Source organism: Ictalurus furcatus, chromosome 17, assembly GCF_023375685.1.
Source record: "Ictalurus furcatus strain D&B chromosome 17, Billie_1.0, whole genome shotgun sequence".
Taxonomy (NCBI): domain Eukaryota; kingdom Metazoa; phylum Chordata; class Actinopteri; order Siluriformes; family Ictaluridae; genus Ictalurus; species Ictalurus furcatus.
The window spans coordinates 18,053,935-18,080,537 of record NC_071271.1 but is presented as its reverse complement, the minus strand read 5'-3'; the positions used below and the strand labels follow the sequence as shown (position 1 = coordinate 18,080,537).

Genomic DNA, 26,603 nt, shown 5'->3' with positions numbered 1-26,603 from the left:
CAAAGATTTTTTTTCATAAACCCGTGTTGCGTTTGCAATTGTTTGATATCCATGAGAGCAGAGTATTTTGTGAATTTTTTTTTAAACAAAATATCAAAAGGTTAAACAATGAAGGCAATTTTTCACAGCCTTCTTTGCGTTGCATATATAGTAAGGGTGCCAATATTAGTGGAAGGCACTGTATATGTATATGTCTTTTGATATCCCTTTTCCTGTTGTTTTTTAAAGACATATCTTTGCTTATGAATACATATTTTTGTATGTAGTTCTAATTAGAAAGTCAGAAGACATGTGCAAAGTTGAAGTATGGTAAATAACAATAACCTCTCACTTTGTTTTTGTTTTTTTATCTTACACTTGTTTTTCAGTTGCTGAAAATGTCATCTTGCAGTAGTTCACTGCAAACTGTATCCTCTCATGTACTCCACTTTGAATAAAAATGCCTGCCAAATGAGGACATTGAGTCTGACTTTGGCAGAATTTTATCTGTGGAATTTTCAGCATCCAATCTAACAATGAAGTTCTTCCCAAAATTATTACAACAGATGTATCATATTACAATAGATGTAACCACAGTGAATAACTTGGTAAAAAGAAAAACATGTTAAAACGATGATGCAATTGTTTGTCTGTATTCTAATTGTGCTTCCACTGAATGTTTTCAGTTAGTCTCAAATAACAGTTTATTCTACATTTTGAAGATTTATTTGAATAATGATTGGGTTAATCAGAAAAGGTCAGACTATCACACTAATAAGAATCAGAGTAGGGTTTAATGCGTGGCTGTGGCTCAGGTGGTAGAGCGGGTTGTCCACTAATCGTAGGGTTGGTGGTTCGATTCCTGGCCCACGTGACTCCACATTCCGAAGTGTCCTTGGGCAAGACACTAAACCCCAAGTTGCTCCTGATGGCAAGTTAGCGGCTTGCATGACAGCTCTGCTACCAATGGTGTGTGTGTGAATGGGTGAATGAGACACAATGTAAAGCACTTTGGATAAAAGCGCTATATAAGTGCAGACCATTTTTATATTTATTTCAGCGTATATATATGTGGACGATGGACACTGGTCTTACACATGAGTGCACTGCTGTTTATAAATTTTTGTCATGTGCTGTCCTGTGTGTAAATCAACTGACTGTGTTTTGCTCAGTTATCCCCCCAATATAAATTACAAGCCATCTTGTACTGAAAGTGCTGAAGTTTTGATGCCACCTTGTGGTCTGTAACACAATTGCATGATCATGTGAACTTTGAAACGATGAAAGTAGGTTCAACAATTTATTTTCAAAGATGTAGTAAACAAATGTAATTGAAATTACATTACATGGTAAAGAACACCCAGGGGCTGGGAAATATTCAATCTTAATAAATCGTACAATATAATTCAGATGTTATCACTGCTATCCAAAGGGGGGTAAAAACAGATTAAATATGATGCACCTATTAACAACTTTTAATTTATAAAAAGCATCATATGATGGGGATGATTTTTTTAAACACAAGACTGTACTTTATGACTCTTTGATACTTTTATGATAGAAATCTTTTACAAAGCTAACAAAAAATCAGATATTCAGCTAAATGAACTAAAGTTAGGACAGGACAGGTTATTAAATATGGACAGATTTACTGAGTCATAAATCACAAATAGGTTTTAAATATCAATTTGCTAAAATGATTAAAGTAAACAGAGGTAGTAAAATATATGTTTGTTAAACAAGATAGCAAACTGTCAATGGAATAGTTCATATAAATGTGCCTATAACATTGTTTTATTCATTATGTCATTATAATTTCATTTTGTTTTCCTTATTTTATGTAGATAAATCAGTCCACTCCAGATAATGAGGTCAGGCAGTGGGTGAGGGGGCCTGGGGTGCAGTCAGCATTCCAGTTCAACCCAGTGGAGTTGAGGTCAGGGATCTGTGCAGGACACTAGAGTTCTTCCACTCCAATCTTGGCATACCATAACTTTTTGACCTTGCATTGTGCACAGGGGCATTATCATGCTGCAGCAGGTTTGAGCTGTTTTGTTCCAGTGAAGGAAAATCTTACTGCTACAGCATAGAAGGCCTCCTATACAGTTGTGTGCTTCGAAATTTGTGGCAACAGTTTAGGGAAAGACCAAATATGGGTGTGATGGTCAGGTGTCCACATAGTTTTGGCCATATAGTGTATTTTGTTTATCCTTCTATATGTAAATTCTACTTTATTTTTTTTTAAAAATGAAAAACGGGATTATAGTAGTAGTAGTAGTAGTAGTAGTAGTAGTACATATTTCTGTATTATTATTATTATTATTATTATTATTATTATTATTATTATTATTATTGTTATTATTATTATTATTTATTGCATATATAAGAAAATTCTGTGCATTTAGTATTATACGCAAAAACTTCTATTAATTGATAAATCCCATTCCACAATGCACAATACTTTTTAATTAACTTGTTAGGTAGTTGGTCTTCTAATTAAAGACTGTAGACAACTTAGGATGCTGCACAGCAAAATACATTTAGTGTTTGTCCATTTAGCTTACATTCAGTGACTCTTCTCCTTGTTAGTCAGTTTGGTGAAACACTGCAGAGCCCAGTAGATTGCAGAAAGAGTAGCAAAAACCTGCATGAAAAGATTTTTAGGTCAAACTCTTGGCAAAATGTTAACATGAAATATTCAACCATGTTGTCTGTAGTTGTCCTGCAGTGTAAATAGATTAACAGAATTCTAAACTTGTAAATGAAACAAAGAGCACATTCAAGATTATACTTTGGTCACCATCATGAAGAACACTGTAGGTACTGTATAAACTTACAAATCTCTTACATTCAAAATGTGTACTCCTGTGTTTCTGTAAAAACCAACATGTGAAAGTAGGCCATGAAGGGGAAAAAAGAATAACAAAAGGTTAACATCAAGGCCAAAGAATCTCCCATAATGCAACAGCTCTGTGTCAGGAGGTTAATGGTGGTGGTCACTGAGGAATGAAGTCAGGGGGTTCTGCCAAAAAGTGTCCCGGGTGGAACCACCACTCCTCCCCTGTGTTCTAGACCATAAACTGCATCCGCGTTCTTAACTCGGGCCAAAAGCGAATCCTGTCCATCACTACTCCTCTCCTCTGATGGGAAAGAATGCTTCCTCTGAGCTCCCCAGCTGTTTCCCTCAGAGAGAATGAGAGACAGAGACGCAGAGCTTGGAATGTCCCTGTGATTCCTGACCCCTCACTACCTGAATCACCCAGCATGGCCTTACAAGTTACAAAAAAAAAAAAAAACCTCACCTCAGCTTGTGATTGGAAAAAAAACATGCTGTAATCAGATAATCAGCGAGTCCAAGAAGATATGATATTCAGAAATATGTTACCTAAGAAATATCTTACTTAATACAAACAGATTAACATTAGTTTCAAATTAGTTTTATCAACCAAATTTGTTATACAAATTTTAAAGTCAAGATGTCGAAAACAGATGTGCTTTTCAACAGAAAATAATTAACTATGGGTAAATGTAGTATGATATTATTTTAGCATTTTATTCTTACTGGTATAATAAAAGGGTTTACAGGACGAAAAAAGAGACAATTCTAAAGACAAAAATTGTCATGCAGTAAGATGACCTGCATTACAATTAGTTTCATTAAAACATAAAATATATTTAAAAACAACGCAATTAATTTTTGGCTGTTTTGAAAAAAAATATTTTTGCCTTTGACCCACATAAAATGGCAGAGAAATCTAGAAATTAAAGTAGAATACGAAAAATTACCATACAAATATACTCCTCATTAATAATTAGAAAAAAACAACAACATATGCTTCCTGTATTTTTCTCTTAGCATTTTTTTTAAATTTCCCCCTTATTTCTCTCCCCAATTTGTTCACCTGCCAATTTTCACCCATCATCCAGCCTTCCCCAATCATACACCAGCTACCAACCTGGAAGGGTAAAGGCTAACACGTGCATTCCACACATGAAATCAACCAATCAAATCTATTCAAACTGCTGCATGACAGGGCAGCATAAGATAGTCACTATCTGCCCTCTTCCTCATACATGAGTTCAGAGACGCCTACTATTGGCTAGTGTCGCTGTGATTGACAAGGGAGAGGGAGTATGCCATTTAATTTGCTCTAATAATGCTGTAGTTATGACCGTTGTTTATGTGCATGCAAAACTTCTCATAGCCATATATTCAATACTTACATGCATCCATACAAAACAAACACATTAAAAAGAAGACAAGGGAAGAATTGTAGAGTAGATAGTGAACTTTGTGTTCAGTCCAGAGTCTCTAGAGGAGCTGCTGACTGAAAGGAAAACAGGACTGAAGCACTGCTGTCAGCTCGATGATATACAGCTCATAATAGGAGGTTTCCATCTATACTGTCCACATGGACGGCCAACATACACACTGTTTTCAGACACACACACACACACACACACACACACACACACACACACACATTAATGTGGATTCCTCTGTTGGATTAAATAAATCTAATCCAACCTAATCCCTAATCACCACATCTGTAGTGCATGTGCAACCCAACAATCGCTCCTTGCTATGAGACAGAGACTCTTCTTTAAAAAAAATTTTAAAAAAATGGAGTAACAGTAAAACTAATTCTGGTTAATTACGTTTTTCCTGAAAGTTCTGTGGGATCCCATGCACCACAGACAACCAGAAATTAGGCCCTTTAAAATGTATTCCCATTTCTCAATACAATTTTTACAGATTTAGAACTTCATTTTCACTGAATTTTGCTTGAAAATTTCAAGAAATCATTCTATAACAAAAATAGATAAACTATGAAGGGACTAGAGATCAGGTTGGAAAAACACTGGAGTGTTGCTTTGGAGCATTAAGTTAATTTATAGTAAAACAAAACAGAATTTGAGCCTCCTGCATATCATAAACTATTGAGACACCCTTCACACTAGTACAGATGTAATCAAGATTAAAACTCATCAAACTCAGAGTAGCACAGCATCATGCACGATATCGTATCAGGCATTGTAGAAATGACACTCTCTCACACAGTCAGCTGGGTAAGAAATAAAAGCCCTGGACCTTTATAGCATACACTAGTTATAGCTTCCCAGACCATAGACTGTTTTTTAAGAAGAAAGTGGTAACTATTTTGAATGCTAAGTTCAGTTTTATATTATATGGATCAAGCTCTCAAAGTCCCCCACATGAGCAGGAGCTCTCTGAAGCCATGTCTGGAGAGGATGAATCGGGCCGAAGGAGCTGCACTGGGCCAAATTAGCCCCGCAGCACTTTGATGCAGTAATGAAGGAGGCCGCGGCCACGACATACACGTCTCTCTAGACGCTATGTAAACCACTTCAGTGGGATTCCTGAGAGAAGGACAAAGATGGATGGCTCCTGTGGGACTTGTAAGGGACCTACAGCGGTCGGCTTAGCAAGCTAAACCTGTGGCCTGAGCTCCCTGAGGCACGCTCTCACTCTCACACACATGCACATAGATGCTTTTTTGTCTTATTCTCCTTGTGGAGACCTTCAATTGATATAACAATTAATACATTTAAATCTAACTCATCTTTAACCTCAGTAACCAAAAGGAAACATTTTAGCTCTTTTAGTTTTTTTTTTTGTTTAGGTTTTTTAAAAAAAAATAAAAGGTGTTTCGTATTTTTTTTTTTTTTTTAAATGGGACCCAGACAAATGTTCCCACAAGGTCAAAATGGTCAGATATTCCTGTTGTTGCAGGGACATTTGCTCCCTAAAATGTACACTTGTAGTGTGTTTCATTCTCTGCTAACAGGATAAATTTGCTGTATAACTCTTATAAACTTTTAATGCAATCTAAAGGTAGTATACGTTAATCAAAGCCGTGTACATAAAATTGTGCCATCGAGAGTTACTTTTATTAGCAAGGTCAAAAGTATGAATCCCTATTGTCATGCTCTGGTTAATGTATTTCATTGTGGCTCATTAAGGGGTCTGATGAAGACAAACAGTCACACACATTGACACACATTGTCTTACTTAAGACAAGTTCAATCAGGCCTATACCATTAAGCAGTAAATATCTTAATAATCTTAATATCTTAATGTAATATCTTATTTTTTTAATAAAGTTTTTTTAATGGACACACCATTAATGACAAATAATTTACAGTCATTTACAAATTTACAACACAATTAATGTTACTGCATATTTGAAATATCTATTGTTTAGAATGTTAACTTATTTCATCTCCATGAGCTTTAGAAGTACTTTGTATTGCACAGCTGATATCCTACTGTATTGTCTAGTGCATTATACTGCAATTAAACTTGCTTTACATTTATTGTTCTTCACTTCACAGCACTTCACTTCCTTCCTGGATTATTATATCACTATGGAAAGAGAAAGCTCATAGTGTTCCCCAATTCAGTCTCAAGCAAACTTCATATTCTGACAAACAGTGGAACATACTTAAACCTGTAGGTTCCACTTTTGTACAAAGTGTGTCAGGTGCTATAGAAAGATAAGGCCATGCTGTGCTGAGTGGAGCTTTTACATGGAGTGACCTTGATAATATTGTCATAACCTTTTCCCTTTAAAATGTATAATTATGTTCCTCTCTTGAGAAATGAGGTGCATAAATATTATCTTTAATTTGTAAAAAAAAAAATAATAATAATAAAATGGAAAGATCTCAGGAAGGAACAGTACAAACCTGTAATGCAAGATTTCCAGCTCTGAGGTATACTTTTGATGTACTGATATTTCCAGTCATTACACCTTAGTACATTATATATACAGCATATGTGAAGTCTGTGAGCCTCAAAATCTATTAGAAAAGAACTACAGTATATCTGATCAATCATACACTGTTTTATTGATCACAATGGCATACTGTGTGAGAGAGCAATGCAAGGGTAGAAAGTGCTCTTGTTGAGAGCAATGCAAAGTTAAGACTCCTTTCAGAGACAGGTGTATATTTATTAGCGCTCCTCTTAAATTGCTATGAGCTCACCACTCACAGTCTGAAGAGAAGCTCCCTTAATTACTGCAAGGCATGCAACATCTGGAATGTCTCATATCCAGAACCCTCAGCCATGTGTGACATCACTTATCCGCAATTCAGGTGAATCCACATGGCTCTTCAAAATGCAAGTGTGTAACTGTAAACAAGTGTAAAAGAGCCAGTGTGGGCGTAACTGTAAGAGCGTAAGAGACGGCTGTGCTTGTGTGCTGGGAGTGTGACCTCGCCACCTGAGTTTATAGGCAAATCCTGCTGCTTTAATGAGGAGCTCTCTCAATAATGAATACCAGCCTGTGGTTTAAAAGCCACTATATATCACAAGAAAGACTTCTACTGTAGTGGTCCTGATATATGACAGCCAAATCAAAGAATTGCTTTTATTTCATGATTACTAATATTCTTTAATTAAGCCATAAGAAGAAAAATTATGGATTTACAGTTTATAGCAGGCTTTATTATTATTATTATTATTATTATTATTATTTACTCCAGTCCTGTGGAACCACTGACCTGTACAGTTTTGTACACTTGGCTGACTTTAAGCATATCTGAAATATGTTCCAGAATTTTAGATAATATTAGCTGAGATTTCCATTGTCTCAAATGTAATTAAGCCTTTTTTCCATTCCAGACACAAGGATTAAATAAAGATCAAGTTCAGTTACCATGTCAACTTATGTTCTGAAACTAACCTGGAAAAATTTAAGATTTAGAGTTAAGCGTAAGCTTAAGCTTAAGCATGCAGTATATATGTGCAGAGAATCTGAGAATCTGATACATTAGCATTGGAAATATTATGTCCTTTAGTTAAACATATTACTAACAGTGATTTATGTTGAAGAGTTTTCAGAATTTTTTTTGAAAATCACATTCACGTAGTTGACAAAAGTTAACATGACTTTTCAGTGTTTTTCCTCAAATGTGCTTAAGCTTTAGACTAAGGCTCACTGTACGGACCTATGGTCAGTACCATATAAATAGTGAAATATTCAATTTCTGGTCTTAAAAACAATCAAATATGTTAAATATTGGGTTCCTTTTGTTCTGGAACACACGTTTCGTTCCAGATTACCAGGGCAGCTTCCTTTACCATTAGTGTAGTAGTACTGCTGAGAACCAGTAGCAAAGTCATCAACTCTTCACCATGACCCTACATGGGACTGATTGAACAGTTGAGGAAGCACTTACAGAGCCTTGTCCTCACTAAAGCATAATGCCAATAGTGATAGATGAAGCTTGTGGGTTATGTAAATACTACTGAATATTCATTGTCATTCCTCTGACATTGTAATTCACAGCAGAGTACAATGTAAACAGCAGACAAGTCTGTGGCTCCCTCTAGGAAGAAACAGGTAAGTAATCCTTTGCTACATTGTGTTAGCAGGAACAGAAATGGACAGAAGGCTTGGCTGCTCAGCCCCCTGGGAAAGAGAAGAGGGATCACCTTCATAACATTGGAACAAATACTGAAGGAGTTGGCATTGGGCTTAAGAGAAATGCAAGAGCTGTTAGTGGCAATGCAACAGTGCAATGAAGTGCAAAATTCTGAGGAACTTAAACAGAAACAGACCTTTCTTATTGACAGACCCTTCTTGGTTACTTCTTATTCCCTAAACTTGAATAATGAGCCCACCCTGGTTGGGAGAGCTGATAGCCCACCACTGGAGCATCTATTGAGCAGAGTGAAGCAGGAGTGCAGCTCAGCAGGAGCAGTGGATGTACTGCAGGTTGATATTAAGGTTTATTAAGGCTTAAGAGTAATAGAATAGGGAAAAACAAGTCTTGATATCAGCATGTTAACATTGTCTAAATGAAAAGCTGCATGGCTAGTGCTGCAAAATTTTCAGGACCCCTTAAGGGGTCATACTAGTAGTGAACAGACAACACCACAGTCATGAACAACCATCAAGACGACACAAATCTCAAGAAATGTTGAGGGTGGGCTACTAAGCTCTGAAAGTAAACAGATGCACATACCTATTCTGTCTTTAGAGCTGGCCACCTACTAGGCAGATAAAGACAGATAGGGGACATACTGTATCAGTCCTGTGCCCAGGTATTAGAAAATTAGCAAGAAGGTAGTTCAGGTAATGTGGAACACCAACAGCAGAGTAGAAGTTGATCTGTCTGTGAACAGACTTATAATTCACTGCCTGCTCTGGATCACAGACTGATGTTATCCAGGATGTGTTGGCATACAACTGGCCAAATCTATAGTTTTTTATATGATTTTCTTATAATACCACTGCTATAGATGATACTGCAGTGGATCTGACTGACTATTTAACCAGTGTGTTGATAACCCAATTCAGGTCAAACAAACCAGGGTTACACCTGTTGTTAATATTACTAATAGGCCATCTGTGCTCACTACTAGGGAAATTTTCTCACTATGTTGGAAAACACTGGGCATAAACCCTTTACTGTAGCTTGTGCCATGAATGATGTTTTGGGGTTTTTACAAAGCTGGTTCGAAGTGTCTCTTCCATACCCTACCCTAAAAGTGTATGTAGCGGTACTGTTTGCCCAATGGTAACAGCTTAATTGTTTGCTGCTGGGAGGGTAGAAACTAGTCAAAATGTTTCTTAAAGGTGTAGAACATCTCTGGCCACAAAACAGTCATAACACAATACAGCTAGTTAACAAGAATATTTATTTTAATCAAAGTAAAACCTACGGCCCTCGTCAACCACAGCCCTCAACAACACTTTAGTAATTTACTTAATCACTCTATACCGTTCGTCCCAATTGTATCAACTGTACAATAATATAGTAATTATTAATGTATCACTGCACAATTTCACTGTAACATTGTACTGTCCTGTGTAGGTCTTTTAAAATCTTGCACATACATACAGTATATGCATATTCAATGTTCTGCCATTTCATTATACTTCCTCCTGAGCATATATTATGTATTCTATTTTATGTTACTTCAGTGTTGACTGTTTAGAAAGATCAACTCCCAACTTTTTGAAGCTGGTAAACGAACATTGTTTTTGTCTTCACACAGACAGGACCAAAATAAACAATAGTTTTCTCTATACTACATGTGGGAACTTTTTCAGACTCTTTTATTCCTTGCAGCTCTACGGGGAACAGAATCGTGGGCGTTTTAGCACCTACGTCTACAGATGTACAGTCACACACACACACACACACACACAGAAAAAAAGCGAACAATTTTACTCTCATGTGTAAATCTCATCATCTCTCTCCAGTTAGCCACAGACAGAGCTAATTGATTCCAGAAGTGTTGCCTCTACTTTAAGCAGGGGTGGAGCAAAATGGAGAGATTGGGAAAGAGAAATTAAGCGAGGGAGAGATGGAGGGTTAGAGGTGCTGGAGTTGTAATGAGGGGTCAGTCGCAATCCATAGCCCTGTCGCGAGAGTCAGGAACACATGGCAATTTTATGGTCAATTGAGCCATGCATCTGGGGTTATACATCATTGTGGTTGTGAACTAACACCAGGGCCCACTACACACCGCATTTTCTCTCTCTCACACACACTCACACACACACATACACACTCTGAGCAGGCCACAGATGCACACTCTCAGACAGAATAGGCAGCTGCATGCTATGTTGATATGCTTCATCTATACTGCTTTACAGCTGAGCCACACACTCACAAAACCCACGCCCACACTTACCATTAAGTCAGCTCCTGCCACTTGCAGTTACACTAATTAAGCAATCTAGTGTGACACAACTTATGTTTAAGCACTGTTTATATGCTGTATATAATATGTGCACTGTTGTGCTGAATTCACAGAGATAATGTCTATGTTGTGTCATCCATTTTGTGTAAAATGTTAAGACAGTTACCTCTGTTGCAAGATCCAGTAGAGGCACCATGGAGCTGATATAACCAAACCTGTTGAGTGCCAACATTAGTAGGCAGCGTGACATCTCCCATAGAGCAGCATTAGGACTGTAAAAAACAGAACAACATACAGTATTAAGTCTAAGGCTGTTGTTCTTTTTACTAGAGAATTTGCATGGAAAGTGTGAAACTGAACCCCAGTGCAAAGCACTATTGTTTACCTAAAAATACTGTTCTGCCATTTACATCATGTGTATCTGCATCTTTTTTTTTTCTACACAGCGATAGAAATGCCAGCAATGTCAGTATGATTTGTGAATTCTGGCTGTGACACTTCATCAACCTCAAATCACTCAAAATATGAGGTTTTTAATCCTGTTTGTGAAGTTATTATTGTTGTTTGCACCTGCTGGTAATACTTTCTAATGAATATAGTTAGACCTATTTCCCAAAATATAAACAAATTACTAACCTATTTGAAACCACCATGACCCAGACCAGGCAGTTACTAATCACAAGGACCACTGCACATTCATGTTAACTGTCTATGTTTGAGCTTAATATCTAATTACTTGCTTATGCCTGAATGAAAGTAAAAACCTAATACTCATATGAATAGTGTGCCTCCTATTCATATCTGTATTTGTATCTGTTTTAAAAAAAAAATTCGGGGTTCTATCCCAAAGACAGAATGCCTTCTGATTACATAAAGTAACGAAGACCCTGAAACACAAATGAGTACACAAAACTTGACCAAATGTAAAGTAAACTAAATAAAAAATAATTAGAACAATAAGAGCTGTAGCTATTATCTATCATTTTGTTTAAAAAAGGAATGTACAGATAATAAACTAATAAGCAGAACTTTGTTTTGGAAGGAATCCAGATGTATAAAAAATTATTTACGGACCCAGAATCGATCTTTGAGTGGACACACAAGGTTTCGGGCCAAGTGTTAAAACATCCAAAGAAAAAAAATAGCATGCTTACGTTTTAATGACCATATGGAAAAGTGTAATGTCTTACTATAGCCATGTTGCTGTCATTGACAGAGCTCTATAACTTACATCAATAGTAACAAGTATCAAAATGCTGTATTATACACATCATTTTCCAAAATGTTTTATTCCCAAGAAGCTCCATTATTGACCAAGCAACATACTGTATATAATAAAGTCTCAGTACCTTTGGTCCATTATATACCCAAGGATGGTAAGTGTGAGTAATATGTATCCAGTGATAAGCAGCACAGTTGTTTGAGACAGCATCTAGAGAACAAAAGTAGAATAGAAGAACAATATGGTCTCAATACAAAACCAGTGGATGTCAACTCAGTTGCTCAGGTTCACTTCAGAATCCCACCCACAACCTCCTCATGTTTATGTTCATGACCCTTATAAAGTAAACTAGCCAGAGAAAATCTCATTAGGGTAGGTATTATGAAGACCAGCCAGCATGGGTGCACAGACAACTGCAGCTTATTCTGTTTGACCTTTAAACTTACAGTGCAGAGCCCTCCGTCTACTATATGAGAAATTCTATAGTTACATGGTTGACATTTGGTGGATGTTTGCTCTTTAAACCTTATATGCAGAGTCTTCAAAAATATTTCTCTCTTGGGTACAGTACAAGTCCTCAAAGCTTAGACTCTCATTTAGAAGTCACCACATGTAGTGCAGCTGAGCTGTCCATGCTGTATGTAATATATTTTGCTGGCGCTACTGTGTTTCTTTCTTTTGTTGGACCCTTAAAAGACAGTTTGTGTAATGTTAGAGCACTGAAAATAATCTAAAATAAGTTTAATAATTAATTAGTATTATTAATCATTGTCGATATCTCAGAAAGAAGTTATTAACTTGCTCACTGATAATGTGCAACTATACTCTACAATTAACATAAACACAAATAAACCAACTACATAACTGCTAATGATATTAGATTACACAGATAGACATATGTGGGATTTCATCTTGGTTTTGTCATATTCTCAATTAGTTATTTAACATTAGCCAAACCTGTCAACACATAACACTCTGTATTTTGAAAATTTCTAATAATAGTGACTAGCTATTCTATTGCTATCATCCTCTATTAATTTGCATATTAGATTGCCAAAGCACAAACTGAACTCATGCATAATTACCATATTAGTACTATCAGAATTGATTTAATGTAGGAAGGTCTCCCATGAAAAAATAAGTTTAAATTCTGAATATATTTAAAAATGTCATTTAACAAAATGAAGTACAGCAAGAGCTTGATAATTGAGCAGTAATTTGAAAATAGCATGAGAGGACTTCTCATGCACGAACCACATCAGATGGTTAGGTTCCATAAGATCATTGATAGGACTGTGATGTTTCTTGAATTACCAATGTGTGACATTGCCCAGGTCTCAGAGGGAACTTTGTGAAAACACTGTGAGTCAGTTTCCTACGGTCTGGCTTATGTTTTTAAAATCCTTTCAACATGCTAATTTCTAATTTGTCCCACTATCCTATTTCTACAATAACACCAAGCCAAAGTGCAGAAAACATTAAACCATCTGGGTGTTTTCTTAGTCACTGCAGTAACAGTCGAACTGTGTTAGTGTTTCTACTCCTCCCAAGGCTAAGATTAAGTTACTAACATTATTGTCCTCACTACTATTAATTTCTGAAGAACAAAGTGCAAACTAATCTACTGTGTTGGTTCTGCCGAGTTAAGCAGTTAACGTTTCAGCAGTGGTCAATTTCTGCAACCTCAATAATTAACAGCAAGTCAAACAACTAGCAAGAATGATAGTCTCACATGGGTGATGCAGTTGAGAGGTAACTTGCCAAGTCTTAAAAATAAATGTTTTTCTAGCTTTGAAGTACCACTAAGCTGTGCTGTAGCATCACTTGTCAGTGCAAATAAATGTGCATGGCACATAGAGGTATAAATACACACTTTGACATTATTTATTGCTTGACCCAAGGGCATTACTTAGTTATTTTCTCTGGAAAGGCTGATGGATGCAACAGGAAGGCTTTTTAGGCGATGGGAAATAGTTGAATTGGCTCTCAGAACATTTGTATTGGTTGTTGGACCACCGGCAGCTGTTTTATTGGTTGGTGATGGGAGGGAAGGGAGGGGGAAAGAGGGATCTACAAATTTCACAGTAAGGCACTGTCGAGAGAACACCACTGAGGTAGGAATCACAGGAAGACTGGCTGTTTCATTTCAGCAGGGAAGCAGGGTGGGTCCATGAAGTTTGGCTAACCAAAACTATGCCTGGGGAACACACACTTCCAATGATACCAATAGGGGAACATAGTGTCTGCATTTTTGATAGGGAGGTGGAGTAAGATAGAAAATAATACGCAAAGGTTGCTTAAACGATGTCTGTCCATGCACTGTAGTGAAAGGCCATATAATCGAGGTAATTAGAGGGAGAGTTTGACTGTTGTTTGATAACAGGCCATGTGTTATAATATTAAGCACTGAGTAAATTAAAAGCTTTCAATGAACCATTAAAGACAATGAAAGATTTGCATGGGCATAAAAGCCTTAGCAAAGGCAAGGACCAAATGTCTTTCTACGATAAACATTTAAGTTCCTTACATGTTCTGTTGCAAATAAGTTGTTGTAAACGACCAGCACAAGAAGGAACTGCACATGCACATAAGCTTGAAGTGCAGATGACCAATGTGGATTGTGCGGCACTTCCTCTCCTGTGATCTGAAAAGATGCAGTATGTTTATGAAATATGAATAGTATTTCAGTAACAGTTAATCAGTTCTGTGTCCTTCATCACTATTCAATAAAAATTTAAGGCTGTCTTCCAACTAGCATCTTGTGAACTTGGTGGCATGCCTGTCATGTTATTTAGTATGGTAGTATTCAGTTTTGAGGCATAGTCCAAATATTCACAAATTAATAATTACTGATCAGCAATTATGGTATTACAGAAACACCATAGTTTTTGAGAATAAAAATTGTATTGTGCAGATCAGCATGACTGTCACATTTAGTGAGTATTGGGTAATTAGCTAACTAGCATTAGCTAAAAGATAAAAAGCTGTTACTTTCTCAACAAGAAATCATAATAGGGGATAGTGGTAGTAAGTTAGCCCACTGAACATTATAGAGAAAAACTATAATATCCGGTAACTACAAGACACAGATCAGTGTAATACACATATAACCAAGAGTAAAGTACTAAAATAAACAGAAACATACCAAACACAACTAAATATCCACTCATCAGTAATTATCATTAACTAAAACAACTTCGCAACTGCATAACAATACAAATTCCCCAACAAAAATGAATCACATCACCATCATTCACTAGCTTTAGAGAACAAATAAATTAGAGAACAAATAAATACAGTACCTTACCTGTTCAGTCAGAAAATCTAAACTAAAGCTCCATCACTCCTAAATCCATTGTCCTCATTGACTAGATTGATTCATTCACACTCCCACACTCCTATTCTCTCTCTCTCTCATGATTGGTTACTGACTCTTGCCTGTCACTATAAAGTAAGACTTCTATCATACCAAAGGTTTGATGAATCTGAGACATCTGTATGACTTTCATACAAATGTCTTGCCAATTCCCCTGATGTCCCTGATACAGTGTTGACTACTATGAATTACTGTTACAGGATTCTCAGGGTGACTCAGCAGCTCTGTATATCATAATATACAGTATTTTGATGTGACAATAATGGTCACAATAATGATAGCTTTGTAGAGAAATGCTTTGATTACATGCTTTTCATTTAAGGTTTGGCTATTAAATTATAGTTAAGTCCTCAGAATGAATATCAAAACCTGTTTTTATCACAGTTCCATAAACATTCATTCACTCATCTTCAATAACCACTTTATTCAGGTCTGGGTCACGGTGTACCATGGGTATCACTGGGCATTTCACCCAGGATGGGATGTCATTCCCACCATTCACACACATTCACACTAATTTACAACCAGCGGCACTGTAGCAATCCACCAATCTGCATGTTTTTGGACAGTGTGACGAAACCAGAGAACCTGGAAGAAACATGCATAACTCCACAAAGACAGTAACCCAAACTCAGGAGCAAACCTGACACCCTAGAACTGTGAGGTGGCAATATTACCCACTGTACCACCATGTCACCCAATCTCCACGAAGACTGTCCATTAAATAACACCTACATTAAATTGGTGGTACCTATAAAAAAAATTTTTTTAAAAAGGTTTGGGAAACCATTGAAATTTCCTGGATGTCTGCACAACATTCTAAAACATGTTCTGAAAAAGTCAGTATAAGAACACACACACACACACACACACACACACACACACACCATTTGAACTTGCCTTACTGCTGAACAAATGGTTTAAAGAATCAGGGTTATTGATGTAAGGCCCAATGAAAGGAGGTTAATTAGATCCAGATGTTCCAGTCGGTTCAGGTGTGGGTTTGACCTCTAGAGCCATTTATAAAAAAAAACACATCATTTTTGTTACCAGCTTGCACAGCAAGTGCAATTTGGATTAATCAAAATGATTTCAGCGGAAATCAGAAAAAAATCGGTTCAAGCTTATTAGACTAGAAAGGGTCACAAAATAATTTTTAGAAACTTGGACCTCCAGCAGTAGTTCAAGATTGTGATTTCTCTCCTTGCAACCTTGAGGATCATTGTAAGCACATGCTGTAGAAATCTTAAACAAGTAACAAGAATCCTATTAAGCTCTCTTAGCATTGCTTGCACTTAACCACACAGGAAATCAATGCTCTCTAAGAAATCCCTGAAGACCACCTGGATGTTCCAGCTCGCTACTTGGAAAAAGTTTTATGGACAGATGAGGTAAAGTTTTTGGAAAATGTACATAGAACTGCTTTGGGGAAAATGAAACACTTGCTTACAAACATACAAGCTTGGGAATCATGGATGAGGTAAAACAGTGTGAAGCTGCTTGGGATTAATTGCAGATCCCACATGACCAATGCTTTCAAATTGTATTTACAGAAGAATTTCATTGTCTGTCTGAAAGGCTTAGTGGTAACAAGGCCCAAGTCTAAAATGCAGGAGTAAATCAATAACACAGTAGCTTCAAGAAGAAAGTCCATATTTATAAATGACTAACTCTGACCTCAGTCCCGTGAAACTGCCGTGCATGATCTAAAGCAGGCTCATTTAGTGAAACACCTCAAACATGCAAGTGAGCATATTTTGACAAGTGAACTAAAATTCCTCCTAAATATTGTGTATGACTCATCAACAGCTGCACAAAGACTTCTGGTAAAAGTTATTCACAACACAGCAGCAAGCAAGCTTTTCGTCTTCATGGCACAGTTCAATGGCTTATAAATAGTCATATCACAAACCTTTTCAAATAAATGTATAAACTTTTGAATTCTTCTACTTCATCTACTTCTACTACATCTTAAGGGACTATAATGCATATTGATGGAAAGCAGGTCTGCAATTTTTATCAGGACTCTTCCCACCTCCCAAAAGCATGCATGTGCAGTAGGTGGACTGGCTTTCATTAATTGCCTAAGTTAAAAAAAAGTTACAAAAGGCAATGCTGTTTTTACTGTATTTCTATTTTAGATTTGTACCACAGCATTGTTGAATTCTCAATTCTGATTGGCCAGAAGGTGTTGCTTTTTTTTTTTTTTTTTTTTATAAATAAAAGCTGCTCTGACAATAGTTTCAGGTGTAATTTAAATGATAGGTTTATATCAGTGTGCTCCTTCTAATACATTATTGATTCTATAGTAACAGCTACACATTGACTTGCCTGGCAGATGCTCCTTATAATCTAAAAATCTAATAATAAATGGATTAACAAAATGTGTTGCTATTTAACAAAGAAAATGTTTTCTTTTAGGAAATGTTTATTTAACATTTATGGAAGGAGTCTCCAGTGTCAGCACTTTACACCAATCAGTAAGTTTTCCAACACGGGAAAGTCTGCAGGACAGACAACATTGTCTTTCTGGTTTCTCATAAACATCTGGACATCTGATTTTTTAAAAATCTTATTAACTTTAAGCGAGAGTACAAAGAGAGACTGGAGAGGGAATGATTGTTTATAGCTGTTATAAGATAAGTTGTTATAACTGGTCTTGCAGACATTATATAACATAAGATGTAGCTATAAATGGTTAAAAACCAAGACAGGCCATTTATTAATAATTAAAAATTGTGGCAAATAGCTTTGGTATAACAGGAATAAAACTTTGGGACTGTTCATAAAAATAATCCACTCTGCAGAAGTAAAAGTAACACTGAGTTACATCACACCCCTGTCATGGAGAATTTTTCTTAATGTGTACACCCCTTCATAATTTATTCCTTAATTATCCAACAGGCCTACATCATTTGCCTCTAATATATGTTAAAAAGATTTGAAACAACAAAGGTAGTAATCTAAAACTTGTGTACACTATCATATATTTTAATATGTTATAAATGCCATAAATGTATTCTGAATGTGCAGTGAATAATAATAATCTTACATTCATTTATATGAATTCTTAAGACTCTCTCATGTGCAGCCGCATGTGGGTTTGACCTACTGGCTTCAGCAGTCCACTGCTCTGTTTTCCCTCAAAACTCAACTCCTCCAGCACGACCCTCCCTCCTTTGCAGGAGTATGAACAGGCATGGCCCAGCTCTCGCAGTCCAGCACCTTTCAAGGTATTTCAGTCAAACTCCGGCACTCGCCACATGCTCTCCATCACCAGGCTCTCTTTAGAGCTGCTTTAATTGCAGTGTAGGGGAAAAAAGAGGCTTTGTTTCATGTGTGAAGTAAGAATGGCTAAAAATGTGCCACACACACACATTGCTGTTTCAAAGTAAACCGCCGCAGCTCCTGATGGAGAGACTTCAATCCCATGTCGTGGGCCTGGCTTTTAAAGACATGTGAAAATTGAGCTTATTGTGCTTCAAAAGCATGTGGGACTTTTTTTGGCACTGGGCTGTACTTGTAAAGTGTGTCATTTTATATTAAGAGTCATTGTCACGACTTTTTTCTGTCACTGAAATTGTAGGCCATGGATGGCAAACAAGATATAAACGTTCAAGAATAACAAGATTTCTCATACAAATTTAAGCGTAAACTTGCCATCTAGCTGCCCTCCAGCAGTAATAAAGCCAGGAATAAAAATGACGGGAAATTAACTAATCAAAAACAGGCTAGTGTACTACAGCCCAACATGCTGCATAGCTGTTTACTGTTACCATCGTGAAATTGATCATTTTCCAGTAACAGCAGCTCTCGAAATGTTTTACTCTGCTTATATAAGAGCAATTTTCCAACAGTGACCATTTTTTATTTGTTAAAGAATGACATTATATATTTTTATCTGTTTATAGTTATGTTTCATGTTGTGGACCATCCACTAAACAAGTGAGTTCCTGTTATAAATTATGTTATAGCAGATATAAATAGTCACTTTTGAATTTAAAAAGACAAAAAAATTAAGCTTGTCTTGAACCAAGAAACTATAAAGCACAAAATCCTCTGTTTTGAAGAATGCCCCATGTGAAACAAAATCCAGTTTCAGCTTCACCACTTACAAAGTGCTGACACTGAAGACTCCTTCCTTAGAGAAAACTTGACCATATCAACAATTTCACATATTTGTTAATTAAAGTATGTTTTAATGAAGCATCCACCATTAAAGTACATGTGTAAATTGTTACTACAGAAACGATAATTTACTGTATTAGAAAAAGCACATAATATAAATCTGTCTTTTGCCTTGTAACCAGAACTGTTGTCAGAGCCGCTGTTATAGAAAATTAATCAACACCTTCTGACCAATCAGATTTGAGAATTCAACAGCGTTATGATATGAGTTAAGCTACTTCACAAACCTAAAGAGAACTACATTCAGAATTTTACTCTATATGGATTGTCCATCATGAGTTAAATTATGGGCTTTTACAGGTTGTTAGAATCAAGACCTTATTGTATAATTAGAAATATAGGAGATGAGAGAAAACAGAGATGTTTCCAACCTCGGGTAGATCTTCAGGATCTCCAAGCCTCGGTTTGCCTGGTGTCCAGCCTGGTCCACTAAAGATGACCGACAGCTTGTGTTTAATACCATTAGCACTGAAGAACTGCTTCAACAGATATGTGTAGTAATCAAACTTCAGAAAGAAAACAGAGCAAAAACAAAACCTCATGATTTGAAAAACTCATCATACAGAAGCATATGTGCAACAAAAACTCACAGTGAGTTGTTTACATGAGCAAAGTAATCTCATAACTACAAGAAATCCAATTTTCCAATAATCTGTTTATTGGTGCTACTGCTACTGAACAGAAGTGTTTTTTTCTGGAGAACTCTGTTCAAGTACTTTAATAAAGTATTGTCTCAAAGTAAAAGTAAAAAGGAGTCAAAATAACTGAGTAGGAATTTAAAAAAATATATACAGTGGAAAAACTAGTAGAGTTATTGATAACACAAACATGAACAAATACTTTAATTGAAAATTGAAAAGTGAAGATAAAAAGTTTTTAGTTTTAATATTTACACCCCAAAAAATTCAGAATGTTATCAACATTCTGCATTTTTTTTTATTATAATTATTTTTTGCTCATGTATGTAGACTTATAATAGTCATGGATTGAATAAACATTAGTCTATACAGGTGTAATTTAAACAAATGTCCGTTAATATGTCTTAACTTACTTTCCTAACATTACTTATGGCTTAATTTTATATATATATTAACTAATACAGTAAACAATAGTTAAATGATCCTTAATGTAAAGTGTTACTTTTGATAAATCAGTTCCAAAGCCCCAGTCTTCAAAAAAAAGATTGCAGTAATCTAACCATTATGGAGTATAATGTTATAAAACATATATGTTTCAAATCTGTTAACAGCATATATTTTTCTAGCAATGTTGTATTTGGGTGGAGGCTTGTATTAGTCTGTTGTATTAGTTTTGGTGGAGTAGTAAAGGCCTGTGAGTGAAATGTTGTGTCAGTGAGTGAGTTATAGCCAAGTGTTATTAAGTTCTTCCAACAAAAAATGTATGAGAAACACTATTGTTATTTCATTTAACATTGAAACCAGTGTCTAAGTGTTTCATGCCACAGATAAGATTGCGTTTGTCATTTGCTTCCAAGAGAAAGTGCAGAGAAAATAATCAAAGGCAACTTGCACATGGTTTCTTGCCGACACTCTCGCCTCTCTTGTTTAAAGTGCACTGCTAATGTTATGGTTATGGTATGGCTTTCCCACTGGTGAGGAAACAAGAGTGAAAGCAGCAGAGAATGCACAGCTCATATTTACATTTAACATAGCACTCTGAAATTCTGAGCTATAGACCTCGCTGGGCAAGAACTCAAGATATATTTGTGGCTAACATACCTCAACAGACAGAATGTCAAAGGTGTTGATGGGGTGTGTGAGTCCATAGATGACTTTATCATCTTCTGGAGCAAAGGTTCCTACAAGAGAACATTTATAATACACTAATAAATACTTCACTCACATGTACTGCTTTAAACATATATGAAAGGCAGATGCTGTAACATATATATATATATATATATATATATATATATATATATATATATATATATATATATATATATATATATATGTTTTTAATGTTAATCTTAATGTTTATAACTATAAAGGGTGCTGTATCTGCCAGTCTTTTGCACTGCATACACAAAGACACATTGACTTAATAACAGTTTAATAACTATGTTTATGTCTAAAATTAATTTTTAATGTTTCTTTTTGTTGTTGTTGTTGTTTTTAAATTACATTTTCTTCCTTACAATTTCAACCTGGTTATGTGTGCAAAAGTTGGTCCCTAAAAGCGAAATACATGTCCACACTCACACTGTATTTATGTTTACTGTATGTACTGTATGTTCCACATTGTTACACTGTTGTATTTACTGTATCATACTGGATTCACTTCCTCAGCATAGATTTATTGTCTTGTCTATATGCAGTGTAACATTTCTAATTTGCACTGCATATTGTCTGGTGATTATCTTGTACCACACTGTTGTCAGTTTCCTATAATATTCTGCACCAAGGTCTTATAGTGTACTGTTTCATTCTACTGTATATTCATATAATCTAGAATAAGAATAAAAGCCCTCTACTCTACTGTATACACACACACACACACACACACACACACACACACACACACACACATACACACACACACACACTCTTACCCAACATCCGGTCCCAAATAATGAGAGTCCCTCCATAATTCTTGTCAATACAGTAGTGGTTTCTCCCTGCATCATGATGCAAACAGAATAAATTACGAGCAAATCACTACAACTAACATTGTTTGGTATATATATTGTTTATAATTGCAAACAATTATATATAATTATATAACGTATATATTTAAAAGTGGTCTACCGTGGGTGTTACTCACCATGATGAACTCTGTGATGACTCGGAGTGTTCAAGATCCACTCCAGAGGACCAAGATCCCTGACGAACTAATGAAAAAAGCAATTTTAAATTTTGTGTCATATATTAATAAACAGTGCCTCTAGAACGTGATTGTTTAGTGTCATGTAATCAATTGACAACAACAAAAAAAAACATCCAGCCTGGGGGTATCGTGCAGTGCCAGCTGTTGCTAAACAGAGATGTAAACTGTGTCTGAGTTTTAGCCTCACACATGTGATTAATCTCTCCTATTGATTGCCTTGTCTTTGTTTTGGCCAATATTACTGAGAAGGAATTGTGCAGGACCCAAAAGTTTGCATGGTTCACGTGCTTGCTAATGGATTCTGACACGAAACATCATTAATTTTATGTGTTTTCTTGTCTGATGAGCTCGCTCGAAGCTCCGCTAACTATGGAAAGAGAGAAGTAGCCAGATTTCCACATGGAAAGAACAATATAGATTAGAAGTAAAGCAAACACAAAGTTGGAGGGAATTACAATGGCTTTAAAAAGAGGGCAAAAAGCTGATAAGTTTCCCCAAATGCACCTATAGTGCATGTTTGCATGTATATGTGTGTGTGTGTGTATATATATATATATATATATATATATATATATATGCGCACACACATACAGTATCTTAATTTCCCACCACACCAATCCATTATAACTCAATCTCTAAAGTTACTAAAGTTATACATTACACAGGTGTTTAGTTTGCCCTCAGGTGTTTGAAGGAAATAATGATTTTGATGGATAAATGTAAACCTGCTGAAGTCTAGATTTAGCTAGGGATTGTGCGAGTGAACATGATTTTTCAGTGGGTCATTATTTCACTATAATGACTGGTCTGGCTCCAGCTGAATTTCATCTTGAATGAAAAAGGTTGCTCGCCGCTTAGCCGAGGCTTTAACGCTGGATTATGCCTGGGAATTTCATGCCAATAAATTACATAACATCAAAAAAGCTCATAAAACAGGCATAAATTATATCCTTCAGGAACTTGCGGATGTGAAGACTGTTTTCACTAATGGTGCTCTAAAAGATGGAAATGATTCCAAATCCATTCCTGCTAAACGACTCCCCAAATGACTCCCCCAAACTGTAAAACCGATGGGCCAATGTTCATTCAAATGGCAAGGGTATGGTTATGCTTCTGTTTGGATTATTTCATAAAAGCTCATTATTTCTTATTGAACATAGGTCTGGAGTTTCAAACCTGGAAAGTGATACATAAAGTAGGTATTTTGTGGTGCATGAAGCATTGGGATGGTTAAAGTAAATAACCAGAATTAGTCTCAATTATGGATCATATGCCTTTTTCACTATATATGTACACTAGGCATACTATATATCATGGGGCTACTTGTTACAAATACACCAAGCTAAAGTCTTAAATGTGATTGATGAACAGATTAAATGTGATTGATGAACAGATTAACACTTTACCTCAGTGTGGATCCAAAACTGGTAGAGCAAGTTAAACTGAATGTGTACAGCAAAGACTGACGGTGGAATTATTAATGCCATGGGGAGGTAGAACACCTGAGAACACACAATCAGCTCCTTATATACATTATTAAAAAACTAATAAAATTAAAATATTCAACCTTCAATTGAGGACCAGTATACACTCTGCTAATATAGCCTCACAGATTTAACACAGATTTCACTTTTCTTTGTAAAACTTTGTACAAACCTAGTCAGAACTATACCACTAAATTCAATGTAAAAATTCAAAGAAAGTTTCCACATGATTATGAATGTGAAGCTCATGTTTTGGACTGAGGACATCCTTGATAAAGTTGCACCATGTATATTTTAGGGCTCAAAGTGCAGTTGAGAGAAGATAGTAGAAATCAAATTCACTTAGAGAGAATGAAAGGGTATTTCAGAAACTGCTGTTCTCCTCGGGTGTTTACGCATAACACACAACACAGAGTGATGCAAAAAGCATCTAGTGAGCAGCAGTTCAGCGGGTGGAAACGTCTTGTTGATGAGAAAGATGAGGAGAATGACCAGACTGTTTTGAGCTGACAGGAAGGCTACAGTAACTCGAATAACCACTCCTTACAATTGTGGCGAGCAGAAAAGCATCTCAGAATGCACGACTTGTTGAAATTTGAGGCAGATAACAGCAGAACACCACACCAGGTTCCACTACTGTCAGCCAAGAACAGAAATCTGTATTAAATCTGTGTTAAATACAACATGCTCAAGTACCTGTTAGCTTGATGGTCATGAAACAGAAACTGAAACTGCTATGCATTGAACTTAGTGTAAAAGTAGTATGCATCAGTTCTAAACTGGATTTATGATGGACCAATATAGTGCACAATGGGGAGAATATGATGCAAACAAAACTACTAATTACTACACCCCATATAGTGCACTATATAGTAAATAGGGAGCCATTTCAAAAATTACAATGGGTTCTAAAGGAGAGTCTCTATCAGATGGTGATTGTTACCCATGAAGCAAATTGCTGTGTTACAGACTGCCGGAGCGCTGTGGTCAGGTTGTAGTACTCAGAGCTGTGATGAACTTGATGAGCAGCCCACAGGATATTAAGCTCTACAAAACACACACACACACACACACACACACACACACACGCACACACACACACAATTATGCATTTTCACCAAACACATGTCAAAACACCTAACTGTGAATGACAGAGGAGAGAAAACTCAAAGTCAAACTATATCCACTTCTGCTTTTGTGTTTGCTTTGGATAAAAACTATGATAATAAGCTTTGGTGAAGGATACAAAAGCTAGTGCTCAGTTGCAACACACCAGTTTATATTCGCCATTTTGTAGTTGCTTCTACAACATTAATTGCTCTGATTTGGCCCTCATTCTTGGATCCACAGAATCATGCCTGCTAAGTTTCAAAGGATCTTATGAGCTGTTCTGAGACCACCCAGATGGCTCTGTAATGCTTTAACATGGCACAATGGGCTGTAAAAAGACGTTTAACTGAAATTAAACTATTCTTGTGCTAAAACTAAGAAAGATCAAAGACTTATCCTTGTGAAAGCCTACTGAAACTGTAACTCCTTTCAAGTAATGGTAAGTTTTACAGAATTATAATAATCAAGAAATGAGTGATTTCTATGGCAATGCCAAAAATGGATACATTGATCCCCGTCATGATGCGGCATGTATGGGTTCTATTTCCAGAGAGGGACAAAGCAAAAACACTTTATGGGTGCTACTGTAGATGAAACCTGGCATGCGGTTCAGTATACAACTGGACTTTATTTATCATCAAATCACTGTGTCTGTTTTACTTACTTTCAGGAAAAATATTGCACAAAATCAAACAATCATTGACACAAGAAACAGGCTGGCACAGTGAGTATCTTTTCCACCACACAGCTCAAGGGTCCCTTGTTCGATCCTGAGCTCAGGTTACTGTCTGTGTGGATTTTTGTATGTTCTCCTCATGTCCACACTGGTTTCCACTGGGTTCTTTAGGTTTCCTTCCTTCTTGCAATAACATGCCAGTGTTGAAACAGCTATCCTAAAATTGCCCCTGTGTGAATGCGTGTGCATATGCAGTTCCTGAAGATGAATGAATGAAATAATGTGGACCACCAACATCCAGCCATTCAGGAGAAGGAAGTGTCTCTATTTGCCTGTTAATTCAGAAAGTTACACCTCATGTGTTTTCAGGGTGTGGCTTCAGAGGCACAATTGTGCGACATTGAAATATTAACACTTTTTACCTGCATGATTCAGTAACAATATTTTAATTACTTGCAACCTTTCTAGCACCAGTTCTACCTGCACAAAATATTAACACACAGCCTGGGGGGGGGGGGGGGGGCATATGTTATATTGTTGATGTCTAACACATTTTAAATATCACCTCCAGTATTAACACTGTCAGAATAAGACATGAGAAGCTCTGCTTCAACGTAAGCTCCATTGAAAAGGTGAGCCGGTAGAGTTCCCTGCACTCCAGCTGAACAAACAGAGAGTTGTGAGGGCGTAAGAATAACTCCCTCTCCTCTCATTCTGCTCTACAGCAGCCAGCGGCACCGAGCCAAGATGTCAAAATCACCTGGATGAAGCCAAGACGAGCAGCCGGAGTGCATGAGCTCTGGGGAGAGCAGCGCATTTTCCATTCAGAAAATTTCATCAGGCCATTGATGCTGAGCCACCAGGCCTCTTGTCAAGGCTACATGTGGCGCTTCAAGTTAAGAGCATGTGTTTGTGTCTGCGTGTTTCACTAAAATGATATAGGGGGGGGGGGGCTGGTAAAAATTTTGGCACTGTCTAGACTGTTGAGTGTTTTGATTGATTGCACTGATTTCCTCCTAAAATGCCGAATGATCATT

General features: G+C 36.5%; 1 protein-coding gene across 1 annotated transcript in view; it reads right to left on the bottom strand.

The window, feature by feature from the left end:
• Positions 1–1,266: 1,266 nt before the first annotated feature.
• Positions 1,267–26,603, bottom strand: part of agmo (alkylglycerol monooxygenase) — a 49,145-nt gene continuing 23,808 nt past the window's right edge. Inside the window, exons 4-13 of the mRNA XM_053647173.1 lie at positions 24,724–24,827; positions 23,703–23,798; positions 22,234–22,300; positions 22,022–22,087; positions 21,189–21,268; positions 19,821–19,955; positions 14,413–14,529; positions 12,013–12,095; positions 10,830–10,935; positions 1,267–2,623 (exon numbers count right to left, since the gene is read on the bottom strand). Of these exons, the coding sequence (XP_053503148.1) occupies positions 2,546–2,623; positions 10,830–10,935; positions 12,013–12,095; positions 14,413–14,529; positions 19,821–19,955; positions 21,189–21,268; positions 22,022–22,087; positions 22,234–22,300; positions 23,703–23,798; positions 24,724–24,827 (932 nt within the window). The 3' untranslated portion in view covers positions 1,267–2,545. The remainder of the gene's footprint in view (positions 2,624–10,829; positions 10,936–12,012; positions 12,096–14,412; positions 14,530–19,820; positions 19,956–21,188; positions 21,269–22,021; positions 22,088–22,233; positions 22,301–23,702; positions 23,799–24,723; positions 24,828–26,603) is intronic.